The following is a 26,768-nucleotide window of genomic DNA, read 5'->3' as shown; positions in this document are numbered from 1 at the left end:
GTAGGTTACACGATACACGGTACACGTTAGGACATACGTGGTTAATTGCAGGACGGACGGACGAATTGGTGGATAAAGTTTCAGGGTTTTGAATTTGACAAACCAATCATTTAACGAGAATTAAGGTCCGGGGGCACAAAGAGAGTTTAAATTAAATTAAACTTGATTTAAGTTTATTTCTAAACTTGATTTAAGTTTAAGCAATCTGATTGGCTAATTTTTTTTAAAATCCGCCCCGGGCGGGAATCGAACCCGCGGCCTAGCGCTTACAAGGCAGACGCGCTACCAACCAAGCTAACTAGGCTGGCTCTTCTCTTTCTTAAGAATGACCTTTACGAAGTCTTTTACCGAAACCTAATAAGAAAATTTCTTGAGATATTGAACTTTTTTGTCGAATTTCATCGACATTTGACAAACCGTTTAAGAGCTATGGCGAAACAAAGAATTTCTTGAAAAGGTTTCTTATTTATTTGGACTATATTTAATGGTTTGTTATAGTGTTATGGGAGAAAAGTTGAGGTGAAAATGCCGAAAAACGCTGAAATTCTGTTTCGTGTTAATATAGGCCGGGCGGCGCTTCGAACTCTTGACGTTCGCGCGCCTCCCGGCACGCTTGATTACGTAGATTACGTAGAAGTAGAAGGTTTTCTTAGTATTCACAGTGACGGTGAATGGTATCTTGTCATCTATGTATGTATAAGAGCGGTGAGATCTCGAGAGTGTATGTGGGTAGTAAGGTAGGTAGTAGAGTAGAGAAGTATAGGTATTATGACTAAACGGAGAGGTGTATAATATATGCATTATACTCTGCAAATTTTGAAAGAAGTCAGTTTAGGTTCAATATTCTCAAAACTTTAAAAGCCTTGGACCAATCAAACGCCTTGAAAATAATTATGTTGGTACCTATAGATACCTACACTCACACATATCTAATACTGCTAGCAAGTGTGTACCTAGTTCGTTTGGGTTATGTTTGGCAATAAAGGATAATATTAGGTACCTAGTACCTAGTGACATGAACGGCCATGCCTTAAGGATTTACTAGCAGAAATCCGGAGCGAAGCGACGGGTTTCGGCTAGTTTTAAAAAGAAATAAAACACAAATATTACTATTACTACTACATATTACTATTAGGTACTATTTCAACTGTATTTTTCTCGCCCTCCGCCCAACTTACCTCGCCTTTTCCCGTGTTCAGACTACTTCATACGGGGTCGGTGTTTTTCCTCAGCCTCTCTATCAGTCCTAGCTATTAGGATGATTGCTTTGAGCTCCTCCTAATTCCCACTTATAGCTACTGAAAATAGCAAAAGGGGTTTAAAACCTTTAACCACTGATGCCACAAACCTACCAAAAAAACACTCTCATCACTCACCTACCTTACATCAGGAACAGGAACTTGGAAAAACAGGAACTTCATACACACAACATATCACCTAAACCTAACGTATTAGACCGTATAACTGATGGTGAGATTATGACAAAATCCAATCATAATTAACCTGAATCCACATCAAATAAGCAATGTCAACGACTCAACATATTGAAAATCATCCAAGTAGGTATAAAAGGGTAAATAGTGAACAATACATCAGATTGTGGCTGGTAAATCATAGGAGCCATACTCTTCTAGACTGGAAAATCAAAACAAAATAAATCAGATCTCGCCTTAGGTGACATTTTCCTTCCTTTTCCAAGCGAAAACGGTTTCTTTTTGGAAATTGAAGGACCTACGATGGTTGGGAATGCACCATCTTGGATTTCCAATGGTTCAGTACAGGCGCCTAGTGCCTAGTGGTTGAATTATAGGTAGAGCCATATTTTCCTTTCCCAATTTTTCCTCTTTGGGAGTAATAGCGCGACCACATTGGCTGCCATGTCGATGGACCGTCGATCGATGTGGCGACTGAATCAATCGACCTGAAACCGTACACTGCCTCGACACCATAGATTCACTTCGTCCACCATCGATCGAGTGAGTCATTTTTTCATATGAGTATCTCGGAGAAGTTGGCAGATGATACCTACCTACACATTTGAAGATTTTCTTTCCTACATGACTGCATGCCTGACTCACGTGACTCACCTATATTTCCAGAACTCCATCTGATCAGGTGTGAGTGTCGCATGACATATGAGTATCTCGGAGAAGTTGGCAGATGATACCTACCTACACATTTGAAGATTTTCTTTCCTACATGACTGCATGCCTGACTCACCTATATTTCCAGAACTCCATCTGATCAGGTGTGAGTGTCGCATGGTGTCGGGAATACACATTGCCCCTCACGTTACCCAGCCATACGTCAAATCCACACTTAATGCGATATTTACTCAAATTCCAGGACTAATCGAGAGAAATTTGTCGAAAAACCAGGTTGCAAGACCAAGTTGTGACACATGTCGTACTCTCTGGTACCGGACTAAATTCTTACCGCTCTAAAGTCGATGAGGAATGCGATATTTACTCAAATTCCAGGACTAATCGAGAGAAATTTGTCGAAAAACCAGGTTGCAAGACCAAGTTGTGACACATGTCGTATTGTCTGTACCGGACTAAATTCTTACCGCTCTAAAGTCGATGAGAGGTTTCAACGTTTTCATGAACTGCGCCCTCTTATCCCCCGGACCAAACACGAACGGAGCCATCAGGATATTGAGCCTTATAAACCGGGTATACTCAGGCCGAGTGTCCGCCATGATGAAGGGGAGCATACCTCCGATAGAGTACCCTATGTAGATCACCTGGTCGTAGCCAGTCTTATGGCGGATTAGTTCTATCATGGCTGGTAAATCATAGGAGCCATACTCTTCTAGACTGGAAAATCAAAACAAAATAAATCAGATCTCGCCTTAGGTGACATTTTCCTTTCCGAAACGAAAACGGTTTCTTTTTGGAAATTGAAGGACCTACGATGGTTGGGAAAGCGCCATCTTGGATTTCCAATGGTTCAGTACAGGCGCTATCATGCCACCTAGTGGTTGAAACTTAGAAACACAGAACTTTCAGCACTTGAAAAATGAGAAACCGTTTAACTTTTTTTATCTTTTAAATTCTTATCTACCACCCAGAAATCAGCCAGTTTTTAGGATAGAATTTCTATGAAGTGAGCCAACAATAAAGCTCTTCCAGAGAAGGGAAGCAAGCCAAGCCTAGAAAATCGTGAAACGGAAAAAAAAAATCCTCCATCTTGAACGTTTGCAGTGTTGCCAAACTGAATTTCACATAAATTTATGCTCTAAAACAGTGACTCCCAAAATGGGATCCCCGGCTCCCGAAGGACTTCATCAGTTCCGGGAACATCAAATAAAATACAGTAAAAAAACCGCAGAGCATTCACAATTAAAAAAGGAGGCCACGTAGAAAAGGTTGGGAGCTGCTGCTCTATAAAATGATCGCAAACTCGCAAAGTTCATGCGGGAGAAATGTTGTAAACGCGCCTTTGAACAAATTTCCCGCCACTTATCTTCGTAAAACCGCGAAATTTTGAAAAATGGTGTTTTAATGTTTTTTGATTTGGGTATTTTTTAACGTGTTTTGGCACTAAAAACTGACCATCGAAAATTTGACCCGATTACATTACTTTCCTTCCTATAGGATAAGGAAAGTAAAAAACCGTCAAAAATAAATTACAAACTATTATAGTGTTGTTCTCACATCAGATCTCACTTGCTAAGTGTTGGGTAGCTCTAACTAGGGTTCATAAAACAAATTTTATGATTGGATACCATTTGCACTCAACCCTTGCTATTTCTTTAGCAAGGGAAATTCAGGCTGGTCTACTCCCTGTTTTAGGTCCCCCAGCCAGACTAAGCTGGTCTACTCCCTGTTTAACATCCCCCAGTCAGAAAGACTACACCTATTAGATACTTACATCAAATTCATCATCCTCTAGGATGTAGAGATGGAGTAACAGCATTAAGAGTATTATTAGAGAACAGCATAGAAATGAAAGCGGATGTCTACCTTTCATTCATAGACTTTGAAAAAGCTTTCGACAATCTTAAACATCACAAACTAAAACGCATATTAGAAGAAATCAACCTACCGAAAGCCGAATTAAGATTGATCGAACAGTTATATTGGAATCAGAGAGGAAAGGTCAGAACCAAGCATGGAGACTCACAAACATTTAACATAGAGAAAGGAGTAAGGCAGGGCTGCCTAATTTCGCCTATTCTGTTCAACATCTATGTTGAAAAGATCATAAATATGGCCCTGGGAATGGAAACAGAAGGATTTAAAGTGAATGGGAAAATTATTAACAATATAAGGTATGCTGATGACACCCTGATAATTGCAAAATCTGAAAATGAATTGAGACGACTGCTGGAAAACCTAGAGAGAACCTGTAATGAATTTGGAATGAAAATAAATATGAAGAAAACAAAAATAATGATAGTGAGAAAGAGTGACCAACGAGAAGAAGAGACAAACATAATATTGAATGAGAACACCTTAGAACAAGTACATAAATATAAATATCTTGGAGTTGACATAACCAATGATGGACGATGTGTATCAGAAGTAAAAAAGAGAATTGGAATAGCAAAAAGTAATTTTTGGAAACACAAGGAAATCCTCCGTAGAAACATTAACATTAAAACCAAACTGAGAATCCTTAACACCTATATTTTTTCCACCCTGACCTATGCCTGCGAATCATGGACAATCGATAACTACATCAGTAAGAGGATAGCAGCATTTGAGAATTGGTGTTACAGGAGAATTCTGAGGATTAGCTGGAGAGAAAAAGTGAGAAACACGGAAGTATTGAGGAGAACAGGAAAGAGATCATTCGAACTGCTGCCCAATATAAAGAAGAGAAAATTAGCCTATGCCGGACACATCATGAGAGGCTCGAGTGGAGAATTCCTGCTGAATATCTTGGAAGGAAGGATTGCTGGGAACAGGGACAGAGGAAGACAACGAAGAAAATGGACAGATGACATCAAGGAATGGACCAACATCAAAACATATGGGGAATGCAAAAGAATGGCAGAGAATAGAGAAGAATGGAGGAATGTCATTAGAAGAATCTGAGCAACCTTCGGCTACGAAGACGCAACAACAATGATGAATGATGATGTGTAGGTACAGAATAAGTAGTGCTTTATTTAGATTTTGGACTGTCCAAATTGTCCTATTATGCTGACCGAAATATACACATATATACAGTATGCTGATGTGCTGGTGGTCTTAGCGATTGACGCTCCGACTGTTGCGGTCGGTGACGGATCTAGGTTTGTCAGACCGCCGTAACATGCGCGGCAGATTCAGACTTCAGTCTTCAGACCGTCTGAAAGACCTAATGTAGAAGGCGGAATTTTTGTCCGAAACACACGTTTCGGACAAAGATTCGGGGGCACGGTTGGTCTAGTGGTAACGCGCTTGCATCAATAAAAATTAGGGGGCACGGTTGGTCCAGTGGTAGCGCGCTTGCTTGCCATGCAGAAGGTCCCGGGTTCGAATCCCACCATCGACAAAAGTTTGTACTCGTTTTTCGATTGCAAATATTTCAACGGGTTACTTTCTGGTGTTCTCGTGTTGAGCCAGCACCTAAATGGGAAGTATTGTGTCTCTTCTCGCCCATCTGATGAGAGGCATACTACGGGATGGGCATGCTACGACACAGGCCACATGCGTCTAATGTAGCAGTTGTTCCATTGCTACGAAATAAAAACGGCGGTGGAACACTCATCTTGAAAAAATAAAAGAAACTGAACAAACTGGAAATGTTGGAAACTCAAATCACCAGGAAACTTGACATGCGAATCACCCAGGTGATTAGTTACAAACTTTGCTGCAAGTTACTAATCAGTTTGTTTTCAGTAGCTCCGTGTGCCGTGTGTAGATGAGCTAAGAGGCGATCCCTGTACAATTCGTCACTGATAGATTGCAAAATCATGTTGTAGGTAATTATAATTACTGTCTATTTGTTTTATATGCAAAATCATGTTTTTCTTCTTCCTATGAGTAGGTAAGATCATCTGATAATTTATTTTGCTGTGATTTTCTTTAGTTTTTATGTTCGAATAATTTCCCAGATTACCATATTATAGGTAGGTAATAAGCTAACTAGTATTACCTATACCTACTTATTAGGTAGTTACCTACGAGTATTTAGGTATGTGTATAGCCAATCAAACGCCTTGAAAATAATTATGTTGGTACCTATAGATACCTACACTCACACATATCTAATACTGCTAGCAAGTGTGTACCTAAGTGCGTTTGGGTTATGTTTGGCAATAAAGGATAATATTAGGTACCTAGTACCTGTGTATATAGGTATGTATAATGTAAGACCATATTAATTTCCTCAACTGACTTCTGTCGTAAATTGGACTCTAGTACCTATATGTATAATGTAAGACCATATTAATTTCCTCAACTGACTTCTGTCGTAAATTGGACTCTAGTACCTATAGGAAAGACGGGGGCGTAAGTATACAATTCATATTGGTCTTTCAGGTACGTAGTTAATAACAGGAAACCTAATGCTATCGATCATATCTTAGATTAAATTCCTACATAGGTAATTATGTCTGTGATAATCTGAACGCATGTAGGGCTGAATATTGTCCGTACATATAGGTTTTTGTATGTACCTATATAGAGATTAGTTATAGGTATAGAATCTATAGACTGATACATACATTGACAGGTCTGATGGGTTAGGGTTAGCTGTTCTCCTCCCTGTTTATAGTCCCACAGCCAGACGCTAGTCTACTCTCTGTTTAACGTCCCCTAGCCAGACAAACCTAATGCTACATACATAGATACATACATTGACAGGTCTGATAGATAGATATCAACGATACGTAGTTTGTTATCGTTTTTGCCTTATTAGCTTCATATCCATGGCAAGTTCAAGTTTCACTTTCCATCTAAATATGGCAAAGTCAACAAAACGAAACCGAATGCATACCATTCTATAGTCACCAGTGTCTAGAGCAGGTAGGTACCTATCTACATGGTACCTAGCCTATAAACAGAATTTCGTTTTTTCCCCCGACATTTGTAGCCATAGCAATGGAACAACTGCTACATTAGACGCTTGTGGCCTGTGTTGTAGCATGCCCATCCCGTAGTATGCCTCTCATCATAATTAAATATAGATAATTAAATTTGATTGTCAATACGTATTTCACTTTTTGGTGTTCTTATGTTGATCCAGCATCTCAATGCGAAGTATTGGGTCTTTTCTCGAACATCTGATGAGAGGCATAGGTACCTACTACGGGATGGGCATGATAAGACACAGACCACAATTACATAGACCACAGAAGTCCCCTAGCGAAGAAGAATCCCCTTCCGAAAAAGTCTTAGCTACGGGCTTAGGTATACCAGATGATGTTATTTGTTTAATTTGAATAATGACGTTGCTGTAACACTTATTATTAAGTGGTTCTTAAGTGTTGATCTGACACCTACCAGGGCAACGGCAATCTACTTTAGTAGGTAGATATGGGCTCGGTCCACCTACACAAAGCAATATTGTAGTGCGATAATTTGTATGAACGCCGTGTATCTAAAGTAGATATGCAATGTGCTAAACATTAAACATGGGAAAAATAGAAACTTGGGAATTCGGGTCTTCCTAAGATTGCTTCTTATACCTACCTACATAATTTACATTAGGTGTAGGTAATTTAACACCTACTATGATCAGAGAGATCAATAGAATTTCGAATTTCATGAGGAAACAATAATAATATTATGTATTATAGCTATGCTCTGGATTTTTTGGTTCATAGCCTCACAATAAACGGGGCTATGATGGTTGTAGGTACAGTCATACAGAAGTAAGAATGTTTTTCAGACTCTGTTAACGAGTCAAACCTGAAAGTATACCTGAAGGCTCGAAAGATGAATAATTAGTTCACAGCCCCACAATAAACGGGGCTATGATGGTTGTAGGTACAGTCATACAGAAGTAAGAATGTTCTTCAGACTCTGTTAACGAGTCAAACCTGAAAGTATACCTACCTGAAGGCTCGAAAGATGAATAATTAGTTTTTTTTTTACAACATATACCTACCTATCTACACACAGTAAATACTTATAAATAAATGAAGAGGTAAATAAAATACCCAAAATGAATAGGTATTAAAAATAATCTTGAATAAAAATAATCTTAAAACGACACCTAGGTATAACAATTTAACAATTCATAATTATTATGTATCTACACACAGTAAATACTTATAAATAAATGAAGAGGTAAATAAAATACCCAAAATGAATAGGTATTAAAAATAATCTTGAATAAATAATCTTAAAACGACACCTAGGTATAACAATTTAACAATTCATAATTATTATGTACCTAACTTATAATCTAGGTATCTGCATAATAATTATGTACCCATAACTGCTTTAAAAGCTAGCAGACAAAACATTAAAAACTAAATTGGTCGACTTATGAAAAGGTATGATGCATAATTATTATGTAACTTATAATCTAGGTATCTGCATAATAATTATGTACCCATAACTGCTAAGCTAGCAGACAAAACATTAAAAACTAAATTGGTCGACTTATGAAAAGGTATGATGCATGATTATTATGTAACTTATAATCTAGGTATCTGCATAATAATTATGTACCTATAACTGCTTTAAAAGCTAGCAGACAAAACATTAAAAACTAAATTGGTTGACTTATGAATAGGTATGATAGAATAGAATAAAATAGAATATACCTTGTTTATACTACCAGCATAGGACTGAAAAGTCCCTTTACTCTCGCAGTCTAAACAAGGTCTTATATATTTGATTGGTAATAACATTACATTTTATGGAACTGGCTGACTAGAATACTGACTAGAATAAAAATCTCTCTCTCTCTATTCCTGCTCATTATCATTCTCTCTCTCCCCCCCCTCTCTCTCTCCCTCGCTATCTAAGTCCCTTTACTCTCGCAGTCTAAACAAGGTCTTATATATTTGATTGGTAATAACATTACATTTTATGGAACTGGCTGACTAGAATAAAAATCTCTCTCTCTCTATTCCTGCTCATTATCATTCTCTCTCTCTCCCCCCTCTCTCTCTCTCCCTCGCTATCTTTTTTGATATTTGATGACTTAACATAGACAAGGGTTCATAAAAAAAAGATGTTTGATAGAGGGAACTGTAACAGCGGAGGTCTTATCGTTCCGAAATCGAAAAGAAAAAGAAGACAGGATAGGTTTCCATTCGTTCCGAGAACGAACCTTATCTGCTCAGGATAAATTTCGCCCCGGGTGGGAAATCGAACCCGCAACCTAGCGCTTACAAGGCAGGGGCTCTATAACCAAGCTAACTTGGCTGATGGCTCATTCCTTACTTCTCATTGTGGTCCAGTATTTTGACATTTTGCTCAAAAATGAATGGCTAAGAGGCAGAGCGGACCAAGTCCGAAAAATGGAGTTAAAGATTAGAACTAGAAATTTTTAAATAAGGATAGCCATTTTCTTTTCTTTCTCATTTCAATACAACACTAAAGTGAAGTTAGCAACCAATGTATAATAATAATCATAATTATAAAATAATAGTGCTTATTTATACTGCTCGCATTGGACTGAAAAGTCCCTTTACTCCAGCAGTAGGCTACTACCATTATTGTGATTAAATTCTCAATTTATATTGAGGATGAAATTCCATACTTCGGCTGGGATTGAACCCACGCCCTCCTATTTTCCAGGCGAGCGCCTTGACCGAAGCAGGTTTCGCGCTTTTTCCAACTACTCAAAAAGTCGATTTTTGGACTTGGTCCGCTACTCTGCTCTGACTTTTACTCACTCAAATAAAGTAATAAATAAAATTATCGAATGAGGAATGGATTTTTTGCTTCCTCACATAGGAACACTACTCCTCATAGAGGAACACTACTCCTCATAGAGGAACACTACTCCTCACATAGGAACACTATTAATTCCTCACATAGGAACACTATTCCTCACATATGAACACTACTCCTCACATAATCCTCACATATGAACACTATTCCTCACATATGAACACTATTCCTCACATAGGAACACTATTCCTCACATAGGAACACTATTCCTCACATAGGAACACTATTAATTCCTCACATAGGAACACTATTCCTCACATATGAACACTACTCCTCACATATGAACACTATTCCTCACATAGGAACACTATTAGGTTTGAGGAAAGCATTAAGCTGGTCCATAAGATCATAGGTGACATGTGTGTTGATATCCTCATGTATCCAATAGTCGTAATGGTTGAACGGTTTGTAGGAGATCAGATTGAGCTTGATAATGTGAGGAGCTAGGGAGGCCAGCTTCTTGATACCCTGGAACGAGTCGCAAAAAGCGGATGATGTTTAACTAGGTATATACTAAAAGAGAATTAGAGAAAGTACATGAAGAACCAAAGGCTATATGTAAGTTTTGTAGGTAAAAAAGAGATGATTTTTTTTTTCTCTTCATGATCCTAAAAAAGAAATCGGATTTTGGCATTCAGCTCATTACATACCTCCTGATCCACCAGACGGTCATTCATCGAGTACCAAATAATGGTCGGCACATTCATCTTGGTCACATCGTACACATCACCTCGCCCGGGTGCCTGGCCACCCTTTGGTGTCTCTCCCATATCTTTCTTCAGATACCTCAGGTATTTTGAGTCTCGGCCGGGTGGCAGAGCGTCAAAGCGGAGGGGGCGGTTCTTTTTAAACATATGCCAGATCTGATAGGCGGCAGGTACTGAGGTACCACCCCTAGTGTAGCTCATGATACGTGCTAGATTCCTGTTCTGTGGAACAAACAGATTGGGTGATTAGGAGGGAGTGGGTTCGATCCTTGTCGAGGACTGACATTTTAATATTCTCAGTTTAAGAATTCCAAAAATAAAATAATTTATTATACAATATCTGTGGTGAACCTGGAAATCCTCTTCACAGCTCTCCGTCACTACCACAGAATTATAATTATTTTCATCAATCTTTTTACAAATTCTGGTAATATCGCCACTCGATACTATAAAATTGTCCTCACGAGACTGAGTGCACCCCGAACGCCAAGCACAGAGCCGCTAATATTTTGACCCGGGACCTCCGTTGGTGGCGAGCAACCTTAGTGTGATACCCACTCGGCCACGAAGACTAATTCTGTTTGAGAATTTGGCCGTAGAGGGTTTGAGAAAAAGTTGAGAAAATGTACCTACCAAGTTTCTACTGGGATCATATCCTATAAACTCCTGCAGAACTCCTTTACACAGGGAGTAGGTCATACTCTGTTCACCACATAGGTTATACACAGTTGCTATACTGGTGTTAGTTCTGGAGACCAACTCCATGTCTTCAGCTCGTCTTGCCCTGATTTTTCTAGACTGGAAGAAAATGGGAAGACATTTTAAAAAAAATCCTAAAAAATAGGAAAAAGAGAAAACATGAAATCCCTTTGTTATTTTCCTGAATTATCTGTGGTAAAGCAGAACCCTTTCACAACTTTTGTGGATATCACAGCTTTACTAAGTAGGTGACTCCAAGGCAATTAATGTCCACATTTCAATATTTTTACACTGGTAATGTCGCCACTGTGGGCACTCTCTTCAAGTTCGTTTTTGTTAAGCTACGCCGAGCAAGACCACTAAATGGATGAGTGACATGAACGGCCGTGCCTTAAGGATTTACTATTAGCAGAAATCCGGAGCGAAGCGACGGGTTTCGGCTAGTTTCAAAAATAATTAAAACACAAATATTACCATTACTAGGTACTAGGTACATGGTACATATTACTATCTCAACTTCTCAACTGTATTTTTCTCGCCTTTCACGGTCTTCACCCAACTTACCTCGCCTTTTCCCGTGTTCAGACTACTTCATACGGGGTCGGCGTTTTTCCTCAGCCTCTCTATCAGTCCTAGCTATTAGGATGATTGCTTTGAGCTCCCCCTAATTCCCACTTATAGCTACTGAAAATAGCAAAAGGGGTTTAAAACCTTTAACCACTGATGCCACAAACCTACCAAAAAAACGCTCTTATTACTCACCTACCTTACATCAGGAACAGGAACTTGGAAAAACAGGAAGTTCATACACACAACACATCACCTAACGTATTAGACCGTATAACTGATGGTGAGACTATGACAAAATTCAATCATAATTAACCTGAATCCACATCAAATAAGCAATGTCAACGACTCAACATATTGAAAATCAATAAAATCATCCAAGTAGGTACAAAAGGCAAGGTAGGTAAATAGTGAACAATACATCAGATTGAATACAAGTGATTCGTAGCAACATCCAATTCTGAATCACTGAAATGGATGAGGAAACAAACTTACGTCATAAGTCATAAGGGCTTCTGGCATAAAGAAGCCGCATTCGTTTTTATCATCGGACTTTTCTTTTTAATTTATTTAACCAAGGAGATATGAATTTTCAACTTCAACAATCAACACCCTGACTGCCAAAGCATAGTCCATGGTGTTTACCCACAAACCCATGTAGGTATGAAAACATCTCCCTTACCATGAGAGACACAGGAAAATACATACGTGGCCTGTGATAGCAAATGAGTGTACCTACCTTATATTTGAACCTTGATGTCGATAAATGAACTGATCTATTTTTTGATGAACTCTGAGGGTTTTTCATCAAAAAATAGCAAAATTTCACTCGTGGGCCCCTCTTTCAGATAACCATTGAAAATAAATAGGTGGCCTGTGACAGCAAGTGAGTGTATACCTACCTTATATTTGATCCTTGATGTCGGTAAATGAACTCTGAACTGATCAGTGATCTATTTTTTGATGAACTCTGAGGACGTGCTAGATTCCTGTTCTGTGGAACAAACAGATTGGGTGATTAGGAGGGAGTGGGTTCGATCCTTGTCGAGGACTGACATTTTAATAATCTCAGTTTGAGAATTCCAAAAATAAAATCATTAATTATACAATATCTGTGGTGAACCTGGGAATCCTCTTCACAGCTCTTGTCACTACCACAGAATTATAATTAGGTATTTTCATCAATCTTTTTACAAATTCTGGTAATACCTATCGCCACTCGATACTAAATTGTCCTCACGAGACTGAGTGCACCCCGAACTCCAAGCACAGAGCCGCTAATATTTTGACCCGGGACCTCCGTTGGTGGCGAGTAACCTTAGTGTGATACCCACTCGGCCATGGAGGTTAATTCTGTTTGAGAATTTGGCCGTAGAGGGTTTGAGAAAAAGTTGAACAAATGTAACTACCTACCAAGTTTCTACTGGGATCATATCCTATAAACTTCTGCAGAACTCCTTTACACAGGGAGTAGGTCATACTCTGTTCACCACATAGGTTATACACAGTTGCTATACTGGTGTTAGTTCTGGATACCAACTCCATGTCTTCAGCTCGTCTTGCCCTGATTTTTCTAGACTGGAAGAAAATGGGAAGACATTTAAAAAAAATCCTAAAAAATAGGAAAAAGAGAAAACATGAAATCCCTTTATTATTTTCCTCAATTATTTGTGGTAAAGCAGAGCCCTTTCACAACTTTTGTGGATATCACAGCATTACTAAGTAGGTATCCCCAAGGCAATTAATGTCCACATTTCAATACCTATTTTTACACTGGTAATGTCGCCACTGTGGGCACATTGCAAGTCCAAGAAAATTCCAATGGCCAGTGTCGAGTGTCGACTGATCTAAAGCTAGTGAGCTTTCCGCAAAGCTGGATTTCCACCAATGAGGTACCATAAGTAAGTGCTTACATTCTCATCTACATTATTTTAGTGTTGGGTCTGTGTCTGTTTATAGTAGGTGCCTAGTGAGTGCAGATCTTGTGATCTTGAACTTGATCTTTTGCATCTTCCGAGTATCACAGAATCACATGGTTGGGAGAGTTGGTATGAAACCAATCAGAAAACAAGTTAGATAAATAAATACCTATCTACCTAACTGACATAGGTACATATATGTAGATAGATATAGGTATTATGGATAGGTATCACGTGTAGGTATTTATACTTATAGGTACACACCTAATGAACCAGTTTTTGGATTTGGCAATTTTTTTCTTATTTGGTAGATTAGTAGATTAAGATTTTTTTTCCACCGGTAGACAAGTAGGTACTTTTAAGGTAGTTGACTTGTGAGTATGTCTGAACCCCATACCTACCTAATATTCGTAAGTGACCTTTTTGTTGACATGGGAGAAAATCGAACCTTTAATTTCTCAAGTGTCCAACTTGTCCTACATTGTCCTTCCTGATTACATCAAACTTGATGTTACTTGAACCTAAACCACATCACACCCCCAGTTTGTCTTTCCATGAACTTGACTCTGACTCCTGAAGAAGTTAAGAGGGACTTGAAATGATTGTACTGAATAAATTACTGATTTACAGAGATAACCGAAAACAACAAGAATCCTCGCTGATTTATACTTGAACTTGTTTTGCAAACACTTATGTAGGTACCTCAATAAATATAAGACTTACTTGTATGTACCTATATCCTTACAATTTATTTTATTTATACTACACGTATTTCATAATAAGCTAATGTCCACACAGAGTCGACGCCGCGCCGTCGAATCCACACTTTGATAATACAAACGCTGCAAACCAGAGAAACAAATGAGCAAACATCTTTTCCCTAATCATAAGAATTCAACATAAAAACCAAAATTAGCGTCCCGTTTTGAAATCCGTTTCTGCGCATGTGCAAAATCGAGTTTTGGTCAACTTACGTCTTACGTGTTTCAATTATCGTCACTTAAGTTAGAGGTGCAAAAACTCTCTAATTTATGAGACTGGAGATCTGGGGGTTTAAAGTTCCGCCTGTTGTGTCAAATTATTGTGGCGCTTGTGTAGCCTTGTGAAAGTAGGTATTATACTCAAACTGTACTTGAATCCACACTTTGATAATACAAACGCTGCAAACCAGAGAAACAAATGAGCAAACATCTTTTCCCTAATCATAAGAATTCAACATAAAAATCAAAATTAGCGTCCCGTTTTGAACTCCGTTTCTGCGCATGTGCAAAAACGAGTTTTGGTCAACTTACGTCTTACGTGTTTTAATTATCGTCACTTTTAAGTTAGAGGTGCAAAAATGCTCTAATTTATGAGACTGGAGATCTGGGGGTTTAAAGTTCCGCCTGTTGGGTCAAATTATTGTGACTTTGTGGCGCTTGTGTAGCCTTGTGAAAGTAGGTATTATACTTTAAGCTTTTACTCAAATTGTACTTGGCCGGTACTTATGTACCTATGTACTTAAGTACGTACTTAAAACGAAAAGATAAAGACCACAAGGGGGAATCTTACGTAGATCTGTGGTGGTATCATTTCTGAAAACCCACATATCTGATGCCCCTGCAAACCCATGCATCAGTAGCACAGGAACACCCTGTGATGGTATACGGTGTAACGCAAGTATGTAGCCATCCTCTGTCTGAATGAAATGCCTCTCCACTGGGAACCCTTGACTTGAAATGATGTCCATCTGAAATGGAAACGACAGAGAAGTTAGTTTTGTGTTGATTGGAAAAAGTTGAATTGTGAATCCCACTTTTATAACAACTTCCTGATTTTCCTCTGCAAAATAAGACGGCTACATTAACCGTGGGACCTACTTTGGAAAATCTGGTACCCTGAATTGGTATATAGGAACTTCCTGATTTTCCTCTGCAAAATAAGACGGCTACATTAACCGTGGGACCTACTTTGGAAAATCTGGTACCCTGAATTGGTATATAGGTACTCACCGTGGGTACAATATTCTTTATAAAGCTCGGGTCAGGATAGGATACATCAGGCAGTGTCCACTGTAGATTACTATCCTTACTGATGAATACATAATCAGTGGAGGAGCATGAGATGAGGTAGAGGGTGATGATAACCACGACACTGATGTCTCCCGGGTTCCAGGGCCTCATGATAGTCTGGGTTAGAAACAGAATGGAAGTTTGATTTTAATTTTCGATTTTGAACCCAAAATTTGTTTAGAACAAACCGTGTAAAACTGAAGTCAAATGTCCTTAATCCATTTCAAAACTTTGATGTTTTTACTTTTTAAATTTGTTAAGTGTAAAATAATAATAATTAAGTAGGTACTTGTGTATAATCTTACAAAATTCAGGTATATCTAGGTACCTACCTAAGAAAAATTTTATGGCCGATAATTAGGTACCTAATATAGGTAGTACAATCGCAGTTTAAACTAAGCCGTTAAATTTAAACTAACTTAGTTTAGGTTAAACCGATTAGAAAGCAATCTGATTGGTTATTTTGGGGTTTGGCCTAAATTTGGGCTAAAATTGTGGGCCAATGAAAGTTCAGAATTCAAAACCCATTAGCCACCAAGAGAAAAGCAATATGTATACTACACAATAGATCCAAGGAGCACCTATTCTATTTTAACCGGCTTGGTACAGAGACAGAAAATGTCTGTGATGTTGTTAATAAAAGCTTCACTTTTGAAAAAGAAAAATGATAAAATTGATAAAAGTTTTTCAACAGGAAAACGAACAAGTCCTAAATAGGACTCCAAAGTAAATTCTTGTCTGTGTTTGTTTAGTGGACACTTTAATAAGGAAACTAATTCAAAACTCATACCTAGTGGAAGTAGGTATAGTAGAGAAGTTGATAAGAGCCGGAAGATGTCCAATAAGTTTATAGTGGAAATAAAAGTGTTGAGAAATAGAAGCTAGAACTAGAACTATAGATACTGATATTGTGGATTTACTTGGTGAGAAAACTTGCGGAATAGAATTTTACAGAGGCGTGGAGTGAGATTTTCAAATGGGGGAAATTATCAACCCATATGTGTAGGTAAAGCTGGAGAGAAAAAGTGAGAAACACATACAAAGAATTAATTTGGCGATGTGATTAGTACACAAACTAAGGAGAAAGATTAAAACCTAGTACAAAGGTCGATGGGCAACTCATTTTTTTTTTTTTCAGGCGTGCTTACTGGAACTTGACCTGGCGCACTGCCGTGCGCTCAGATTGAAGGACAAGTTGATTGTGCTAAGCTTTTAGAACTATTGACATTTGACTGCACCCGTCGTTTGACTCGGTGCAAAAGCTTTAAAACGAATACTTATTCGACAAACTATGCAAATAATGCACCTATTATTTATTTATTTATTTATTCACGGAACTAACCCTTTATACAAAAATGACAATAGAAAAAAATACACTAAAACTAAACAAACACAAACAACAATCAAATACAGTAGAAAGAAAATTATAAAATGAAATATAAAAGGAAAGTAAAAAGTACCTAATAAAGAGTAAATTTAATTAAAATTAAAATCGCCGTCGTTGGCATTCCTGACCATTCTATTAAGAGGTGAGTGAAATTGTCCTATTATGCTGACCGAAATATACACATATACAGTATGCTGATATGCTGGTGGTCTTAGCGATTGACGCTCCGACTGTTGCGGTCGGTGACGGATCTAGGTCTGTCAGACCGCCGGAACATGCGCGGCAGAGAAAAGTTCCGACTTCAGTCTTCAGACCGTCTGAAAGACCTGTGTAGAAGGCGGAATCTTTGTTCAAAACACACGTTTCGGACAAAGATTCGGGGGCACGGTTGGTCTAGTGGTAACGCGCTTGCATCAATAAAAATTTGTATTCGTTTTCCGATTGTAAATATTTCAACGGGTTACTTTCTGGTGTTCTCGTGTTGACCCAGCACCTAAATGGGAAGTATTGTGTCTCTTCTCGCCCATCTGATGAGAGGCATACTACGGGATGGGCATGCTACGACACAGACCACAAGCGTCCAATGTAGCAGTTGTTTCATCGCTAGGCATGCTACGATACAGGCCACATGCGTCTAATGTAGCAGTTGTTCCATTGCTACGAAATAAAAACGGCGGTGGAACACTCATCTTGAAAAAATAAAAGAAACTGAACAAACTGGAAAATGTTGGAAACTCAAATCACCAGGAAACTTGACATGCGAATCACCCAGGTGACTGGTTACAAACTTTACTGCGAGTTACTAATCAGTTTCTTTTCAGTGCCTAGTTCCGTGTGCCGTGTGTTGATGAGCTAAGAGGCGATCCCTGTACAATTCGTCACTGATAGATTGCAAAATCATGTTGTATATAGGTAATTACTGTCTATTTGTTTTATGCAAAATCATGTTTTTCTTCTTCCTATGAGTAGGTAAGATCATCTGATAATTTATTTTGCTGTGATTTTTCTTCAGTTTTTATGTTCGAATAATTTCCCAGATTACCATATATTATAATAGGTACCTAGATAACAAGCTAACTAGTATACCTATACCTACTTATTAGGTAGTTACCTACGAGTATTTAGGTATGTGTATATAGTAAGAATTAAGAATATGGTAGATTTTATCGAACAGATAATTAGGTTCCTAATATAATTGACCAATGAGATATCATCTATTTAGTTTGTTCCTGTCGAGTGGTAGCTCGATTCGGGGTTTACCAGAGTTATTTGTACACACGTGGTGTTCAATATTCATAGAGGAAACAAAAATTTTCCACAAAAATTACCTCCCAGTTCGCCAGTTCTTACAGATTTGATCTTGATCGTCGAAGGCTTTTTTTTTGTACTTGGAATGTTGTGGAAATCCACGCCTCAATCAGATCAATTGGTATATACTCACCGTGGGTACAATATTCTTTATAAAGCTCGGGTCAGGATAGGATACATCAGGCAGTGTCCACTGTAGATTACTATCCTTACTGATGAATACATAATCAGTGGAGGAGCATGAGATGAGGTAGAGGGTGATGATAACCACGACACTGATGTCTCCCGGGTTCCAGGGCCTCATGATATAGTCTGGGTTAGAAACAGAATGGAAGTTTGATTTTAATTTTCGATTTTGAAACCAAAATTTGTTTAGAACAAACCGCCATTGTCCTTCCTGATTACATCAAACTTGATGTTACTTGAACCTAAACCACATCACACCCCCAGTTTGTCTTTCCATGAACTTGACTCCTGAAGAAGTTAAGAGGGACTTGAAATGATTGTATTGAATAAATTACTGATTTACAGAGATAACCGAACAACAACAAGAATCCTCGCTGATTTATACTTGAACTTGTTTTGCAAACACTTATGTAGGTACCTCTTAAATATAAGACCTACTTGTATGTACCTATATTTTTACAATTTATTTTATTTATACTACACGTAATATGTATTTCATATTAAGCTATGTCCACACAGAGTCGACGCCGCGCCGTCGATCGACGAGGTGAAGAGGTGAATTTATGTTGTCGACGCAGTGTACGGTTTCACTCCACGTCGCGTCGATCGATGGGGTCGACTAAGAGTGGACAAGTGGACATACCTTTACTTTCAGACATAGAATCATAAGGATACCACTTACCTTACACCACGTGAAGAACAGTCTGAGGTTAGGAGTGTCCCGCTGTAAAAAGAATCTAGTAAAGTGGGGATACTCAGATGACGAAAAGTGTGACTGTGGGGAAATACAAGACGAGGCACACCTACTTGTATGTAACTATATCTTTACAATTTATTTTATTTATACAGTTTATACTACACGTATTTCATATTAAGCTAATGTCCACACAGAGTCGACGCCGCGACGTCAATCGACGAGGCGAAGAATTGAATCTATGTTGTCGAGGCAGTGTACGGTTTCACTCCACGTCGCGTCGATCGATGGGGTAGACTAAGAGTGGACAAGTGGACATACCTTTACTTTCAGACATATAATCATAAGGATACCACTTACCTTACACCACGTGAAGAACTGTCTGAGGTTAGGAGTGTCTTGCTGTAAAAAGAATCTAGTAAAGTGGGGATACTCAGATGACGAAAAGTGGTGACTGTGGGGAAATACAAGACGAGGCACACCTACTGCAGCTACTCCTATGTAACAACATCGGCACAACCTGCACTCAAAGTGATCCCTATTCGTGCAGCCCCGCAGCTGTAGCAGTTGTACAATGGAGCAGTTGCAAATGGGTAAAAATTATAAATAAATGGTCGATTTCTATGTAAAAAGTTGGGAAAAATCCAAATCTGAGGTCAAAACTCCGAAAAAATAAAAGTAAAAGGTCTAAAATTCAATTATTTTCCTAGTTCAAAGATGTGTGACGTCAGACTTTACGCAGTTGTTTTTTTCGTCCGTTAGGTAGCGCCACTATGCAAGCGCGCTAGCGGAGGAGCAGAAAGAACTGCGCAGAAATGTATGCGCACAGACACATTAATGCGTTGCCTGCGAGGGAGCTTTGCTCGGGACATTTGATGTGACGTCTTCGCTTACGGGAGCGTATGCCGTGACGTCAAAGTTCACGATTTACCGGTATTTTTTAAATCGATTTATCTCGGGATCTAGAAGTCGTAGAAGAAAAAGAAAAATTCCGTTGGTCCTCATTTTTCCTGCTCTATGACTTTGAAACATCACCCAAGTAAGCGCAACTGATCTATTCCCCCTTTTCCTTCATATATATTTATAACCTTTTTTTCCTCCTCACTTTTTTTCCTATATTCTGTGATGCCTTCTATCAGTTCTCTGATTACGCCTCTCTTTCTTTTTCCCTCCTACCTCGTTCTCTCTCTATCCCTACTTTTCGCTCTCCTCTCCCGTTTCTTTCTCCTCCTTCCTTTCTCATTCTCTTCCAATCGAATGATGGAAGGGGAAAGGATCATCATTCAGGATTGAATACAGCAGGATAGTCGTGATAATATTAATATGGTACGCAGCAATTTCTCTCTCGCCTTCAGCTAAAAACCTTTTTTCGGTAGTGGTATGAGGGTATCTGTATATTAGAGACGAGGAAAAAGGGGGAGACTGAGAAAATATGATAATGAAAGGAGAAAGAGGGGAAATTAGATGATGTTGGGAGCTGGGGGAGGGATGCTTATCCTCCAATACTCCATTTAATATTTGTTTTATAGTATGTGCATTGTGCACAATAGATATCTATAGGACTATTATATAGCCTATAGCCATAAGATGTCTTGAGAATAGCGCTATGCTATTGTCCTGAAGACATACGTAGTGCTAGTGAACTTAGGAAGTCCTGTTTGATGACTATATGTATAACTAACAGAACTGAACTTCCGTTTGTAGCATCAGTGTCATCAAACCAACACTCGATAGTCGAGAGTCGAGACTGCTAAACTTCCCTCCTTGTGAAATCCAATGGTTCTATTTCTTCAAATAACTCAAGGTAAAGTTACAACCATACCTTGTCATTTTACCATGGTATTTGGCACACACACTATCAGGTAGACCTGACAGGTACACCTGATCAGGTTTATCTCCTGATGAGCACACACACTATCAGGTAGACCTGATCAGATGTTCCTGTCGTCAGGTCTACCTGATAGTGAGTGGCTGGCCTAAGTATACATCAAAGGATGTACCTAACACATAAGATGTATGATCTAGCTAATCATTACTACTAGGCAAACACGCGGATTAACTATAACACCATACACAGGTTTGACCAGACATTCAAACCTTCAAGGTCGACAGAAATCGGCAAACAAAATTCATTACATAATTTAGTCATTTTATTCTTAGGATAATTATTAAAAATGTTAAAAATCCAAAATATCCAGAGAGATTACCATAAAGATGATACCTACATATGAATCAAATACACGAGGCATTTGCCATCAATATCAATGTATCTACCTCATAATTACACCTATAAGTAGGTAATAAAAACACATACCTATAGGTAAGTAATACCTACAAATACAACACATGACCAGGGGCAGTTGCGGAAATAAATAAAATTATAGTTAAGTTGGAATAAAGTTGTTATCGCTCCAGGCAATCGGATGTAAAGTGTAAAGTAGGTATACCTACGAGTATACAACTATACATATAAAATATGTATTATAGGTATATCGAATATAAAAATCTCGTCTACCGGGGAGAGGTAGGTACATACATCATTCTTTCCGGAAGTAGGTAGGTATATATTGTTAGTAGGTACCTAATTTATTAGAGGTGTTAGTTACAGGTGGTGTGATTTTGGATCGATTAGGTAAAGAGCTACTGACCGAGCAATGTGAAATTCAAGGATATATACCTATCCCGCGGTATTTGATATTTAAATTTAAATCATTTGCAAATCAATAAATGAACGATTTTGTTCATTTTGTACGAATTTGTAGCTCTAATAGGTAGGTACTTCTTGATCTTATTTTAAAAGACGAGGTGCTTCATCGCCATTTTTATTTCTTTGAAACAATTGCTACATTAGACTCTAAAGCTTTGTCCACAAATATTCGACGTCCGTCGATGGTTGTCGACTGAAACCGTCCACATTGCCTCGACAACATAGATTCATCTCGTCGATTCAACATTGATCGAGTTAGTCGAACACACGAGTCTAAACGCATGTCGCGATCTCGTAGCATTCCCGTAGTGTGCCTCTCATCAAATGGGCTGAAAGCTGGAAGAGACACAATAGGTACTTCCCATTCAGGTATACTGGGGCAAACCAGAAAGTGACCCGTTGAAACTCTGGGAATTCTTGATCTTATTTTAAAAGACGAGTGTTTCATTGCCGCTTTTATTTCGTTGAAACAACTGCTATAGATTAGACTCTAAAGCTATGTCCACATAATATGTCGACGGCCGTTGATCGATGTCGACTGAAACCGTCCACGCTGCCTCGACAACATAAATAGATCCACCTCGTCGATCGAGTTGATCTACGACCGTCGACTATGTGTGGACACAGCTTTAAACTCGTTTGTTCTGTGTCGTAGCATGCTCATCTCGTAGTATGTCTCTCATCAGATGGGCTGGAGGAGACGCAATATTTCCCATTTAGGTGATGCTGGAGCAAAACGAGTACACCAAAACGAGACCCGATGAAACTCTGGGAATTTGTTTGCCAACTCGGGGAATCGAACACGGTACCTTCAGCTTGGGAAGCCAGCTCGTTATCACTTGGTTTGTGTTCGCTCATTTATAAACTGATTTTATTGTTTTCTCTATCAGTTGTCATACTTCAAGATGTAATAGTACCTAACCTTCAGCTTGGGAAGCCAGCTCGTTATCACTTGGTTTGTGTTCGCTCATTTATAAACTGATTTTATTGACTTCTCTATCAGTTGTCATACTTTAAGACGTAATAGTACCCCTATTACGGTCTGATGGCAGAGATTGCCTCAAGCAATTGATATCTTGCCCTGGTCACCTGTTTGGCGGTTGTTAATTTCAGATTTTATTGATTGTCACATTGTAACTAACTATAGGTACCTATAGTGGTTTAGTGAACTAAAAATAAATGTGGTTACCTACCTGATTATTTGAACCAAGAATTAGCAAATGTACAAGTTCCCAAACAAATAGATATAAATTTCAGAAAAAACACCACATAAAAAACAGATAAAATTTCGAAAAAAAAAAAAAAAAAAAAAAAAAAAAAAAAAATTTTTCTCTCTGACTTACATTTGAGAAGTTGCGGGTTCGATACTCCCCTGTGTCAACAAATTTCTCTTTTATTTGTGAACCGTTACCAAATAAGCATGTGAATAGTTGATCCCATGTGATTTTTCACGCGGAATCGAATGGTGCTACTTTTAGTACTCTCTGACTTACAGTTGAGAAGTTGCGGGTTCGATACTCCCCTGTGTCAACAAATTTCCCTTTTATTACATTTTTTTTTTTCTATTTCTTTTCAAATACCTACGTATTCTGCAAATGTAATAGAAAGTCGTGTGATGTTCACACCAGATTTTTTTTTTTAAATTTTTCTAAGTCCGAAGTTTGAAGCAACATTGACTTTGGTTGATATCTGGATGATTGACTGTCCGATTTTTACCAAATTGTTACAGTGGACCATACCGGGATAGCATACCAAATTTCATCGCTCTAGGACAAACCGTAAGGGTAATAGAAAGTAAAAATTAATATTTGTGTGTGTGTGTGTGTGTGTGTTTCTTCGAACTTTATGCCTGGCCAAACCGCTCATCCGATTGCTATGAAACTTTGTCAACTTATTGCTTGCACTCCCGTGAAGATTATAGGCTATTTTCCGGTTCGTTTTTGTTAAGCTACGCCGAGCAAGACCACTAAATGGATGAGTGACATGAACGGCCGTGCCTTAAGGATTTACTAGCAGGCTAGTTTTAAAAATAAATAAAACACAAATATTAAACTATTACTTTTCACAACTATATTTTTCTCGCCCTTCGCCCAACTTACCTCGCCTTTTCCCGTGTTCAGACTACTTCATACGGGGTCGGCGTTTTTCCTCAGCCTCTCTATTAGTCCTAGCTATTAGGATGATTGCTTTGAGCTCCCCCTAATTCCCACTTATAGCTACTGAAAATAGCAAAAGGGGTTTAAAACCTTTAACCACTGATGCCACAAACATACCAAAAAAACACTCTCATTACTCACCTACCTTACATCAGGAACAGGAACTTGGAAAAACAGGAACTTCATACACACAACACATCACCTAATGTATTAGACCGTATAACTGATGGTGAGACTATGACAAAATTCAATCATAATTAACCTGAATCCACATCAAATAAGCAATGTCAACGACTCAACATATTGAAAATCATCCAAGTAGGTAAATAGTGAACAATACATCAGATTTCAGATTGAATACAATTGATTCGTAGCAACATCCAATTCTGAATCACTGAAATGGATAAGGAAACAAACTTACGTCATAAGAGCTTCTGGCATAAAGAAGCCGCATTTATTTTTATCATCGGACTTTTTTTAAATTTATTTAACCAAGGAGATATGAATTTTCAACTTCAACAATCAACACCCAAAAGTGCCAAAGCTTATTCCATGGTGTTTACCCACAAAACCCATGTAGGTATGAAAACATCTCCCTTACCATGAGAGACACAGACTCTTTAATTCTTGGATTTCTTGGAATTTTTTTCATCAAAAAATAGCAAAATTTCACTCGTAGGCCCCTCTTTCAGATAACCATTGAAAATATAAAAGTGGCCTGTGACAGCAAGTGAGTGTATACCTACCATACATTTGATCCTTGATGTCGGCAGAGTTCTGAACTGATCAGTGATCTATTTTTTGAAGAAATCTGAGGAACGTGTTAAAGGGTTCGTTTTTGTTAAGCTACGCCGAGCAAGACCACTAAATGGATGAGTGACATGAACGGCCGTGCCTTAAGGATTTACTAGCAGGCTAGTTTTAAAAATAAATAAAACACAAATATTAAACTATTACTTTTCACAACTATATTTTTCTCGCCCTTCGCCCAACTTACCTCGCCTTTTCCCGTGTTCAGACTACTTCATACGGGGTCGGCGTTTTTCCTCAGCCTCTCTATTAGTCCTAGCTATTAGGATGATTGCTTTGAGCTCCCCCTAATTCCCACTTATAGCTACTGAAAATAGCAAAAGGGGTTTAAAACCTTTAACCACTGATGCCACAAACATACCAAAAAAACACTCTCATTACTCACCTACCTTACATCAGGAACAGGAACTTGGAAAAACAGGAACTTCATACACACAACACATCACCTAATAAAAGATAAAGACCACAAGGGGGAATCTTACGTAGATCTGTGGTGGTATCATTTCTGAAAACCCACATATCTGATGCCCCTGCAAACCCATGCATCAGTAGCACAGGAACACCCTGTGATGGTATACGGTGTAACGCAAGTATGTAGCCATCCTCTGTCTGAATGAAATGCCTCTCCACTGGGAACCCTTGACTTGAAATGATGTCCATCTGAAATGGAAACGACAGAGAAGTTAGTTTTGTGTTGATTGGAAAAAGTTGAATTGTGAATCCCACTTTTATAACAACTTCCTGATTTTCCTCTGCAAAATAAGACGGCTACATTAACCGTGGGACCTACTTTGGAAAATCTGGTACCCTGAATTGGTATATACTCACCGTGGGTACAATATTCTTTATAAAGCTCGGGTCAGGATAGGATACATCAGGCAGTGTCCACTGTAGATTACTATCCTTACTGATGAATACATAATCAGTGGAGGAGCATGAGATGAGGTAGAGGGTGATGATAACCACGACACTGATGTCTCCCGGGTTCCAGGGCCTCATGATATAGTCTGGGTTAGAAACAGAATGGAAGTTTGATTTTAATTTTCGATTTTGAAACCAAAATTTGTTTAGAACAAACCGCGTAAAACTGAAGTCAAATGTCCTTAATCCATTTCAAAACTTTGATGTTTTTACTTTTTAAATTTGTTAAGTGTAAAATAATAATAATTAAGTACTTGTGTATTGTAATAAATATTCTTACAAAATTCAGGTATATCTAGGTACCTACCTAAGAAAAATTTTATGGCCGATAATTAGGTACCTAATATAGTACAATCGCAGTTTAAACTGAGCCGTTAAATTTAAACTAACTTAGTTTAGGTTAAACCGATTAGAAAACAATGTGATTGGTTATTTTGGGGTTTGGCCTAAATTTGGGCTAAAATTGTGGGCCAATGAAAGTTCAGAATTCAAAACCCATTAGCTACCAAGAGAGAAGCAATATGTATACTACACAATAGCTCCAAGGAGCACCTATTCTATTTTAGCCGGCTTGGTACAGAGACAGAGATGTCTGTGATGTTGTTAATAAAAGCTTCACTTTTTGAAAAAGTAAAAATGATAAAATTGATAAAAGTTTTTCAACAGGAAAACGAACAAGTCCTAAATAGGACTCCAAAGTAAATACTTGTCTGTGTTTGTTTAGTGGACACTTTAATAAGGAAACTAATTCAAAACTCATACCTAGTGGAAGTATAGTAGAGAAGTTGATAAGAGCCGGAAGATGTCC

The 26,768-nt window shown here is 38.3% G+C and overlaps 4 protein-coding genes across 5 annotated transcripts in view; 1 reads left to right on the top strand and 3 right to left on the bottom strand.

Moving 5' to 3' along the window:
• Positions 1-1,592: 1,592 nt before the first annotated feature.
• LOC103506829 (lipase member M-like) lies at positions 1,593-19,474 on the bottom strand. The gene is made up of 6 exons (XM_026821786.1): positions 19,355-19,474; positions 18,620-18,798; positions 15,292-15,469; positions 14,885-14,900; positions 2,221-2,319; positions 1,593-1,635 (listed from the first exon to the last, which is right to left on the bottom strand). Exons 2-6 carry the CDS (start codon positions 18,788-18,790, stop codon positions 1,593-1,595), a joined length of 507 nt encoding a protein of 168 aa, XP_026677587.1. The 5' UTR covers positions 18,791-18,798; positions 19,355-19,474.
• LOC103506808 (lipase member K-like) lies at positions 9,714-13,394 on the bottom strand. 2 transcript variants are annotated; one of them, XM_008471216.2, is made up of 3 exons: positions 13,235-13,394; positions 10,499-10,777; positions 9,714-10,316 (listed from the first exon to the last, which is right to left on the bottom strand). In XM_008471216.2, exons 1-3 carry the CDS (start codon positions 13,364-13,366, stop codon positions 10,143-10,145), a joined length of 585 nt encoding a protein of 194 aa, XP_008469438.1. In that variant the 5' UTR covers positions 13,367-13,394; the 3' UTR covers positions 9,714-10,142. The 2 variants fall into 2 exon arrangements, with proteins under 2 accessions (XP_008469438.1, XP_008469437.1); XM_008471215.2 differs by lacking the exon at positions 13,235-13,394 and adding an exon at positions 11,189-11,348 and having other exon boundaries at positions 9,715-10,316.
• Positions 13,671-26,768, top strand: part of LOC103506811 (mismatch repair endonuclease PMS2-like) — a 44,365-nt gene continuing 31,267 nt past the window's right edge. Inside the window, exon 1 of the mRNA XM_026821809.1 lies at positions 13,671-13,722. The gene's annotated coding sequence lies outside the window, so the exon portion shown is untranslated. The remainder of the gene's footprint in view (positions 13,723-26,768) is intronic.
• On the bottom strand, positions 18,915-26,768 carry LOC103506828. Its single transcript, XM_017443030.2, has 6 exons — positions 26,723-26,768; positions 25,868-26,046; positions 25,522-25,699; positions 19,727-19,820; positions 19,355-19,396; positions 18,915-18,960 (listed from the first exon to the last, which is right to left on the bottom strand). Exons 2-6 carry the CDS (start codon positions 26,036-26,038, stop codon positions 18,915-18,917), a joined length of 531 nt encoding a protein of 176 aa, XP_017298519.1. The 5' UTR covers positions 26,039-26,046; positions 26,723-26,768.

Source organism: Diaphorina citri, unplaced genomic scaffold, assembly GCF_000475195.1.
Source record: "Diaphorina citri unplaced genomic scaffold, Diaci psyllid genome assembly version 1.1 scaffold264, whole genome shotgun sequence".
Taxonomy (NCBI): domain Eukaryota; kingdom Metazoa; phylum Arthropoda; class Insecta; order Hemiptera; family Psyllidae; genus Diaphorina; species Diaphorina citri.
The sequence above is the reverse complement of the archived record's forward strand: the minus strand, read 5'-3'. Positions and strand labels throughout refer to the sequence as shown.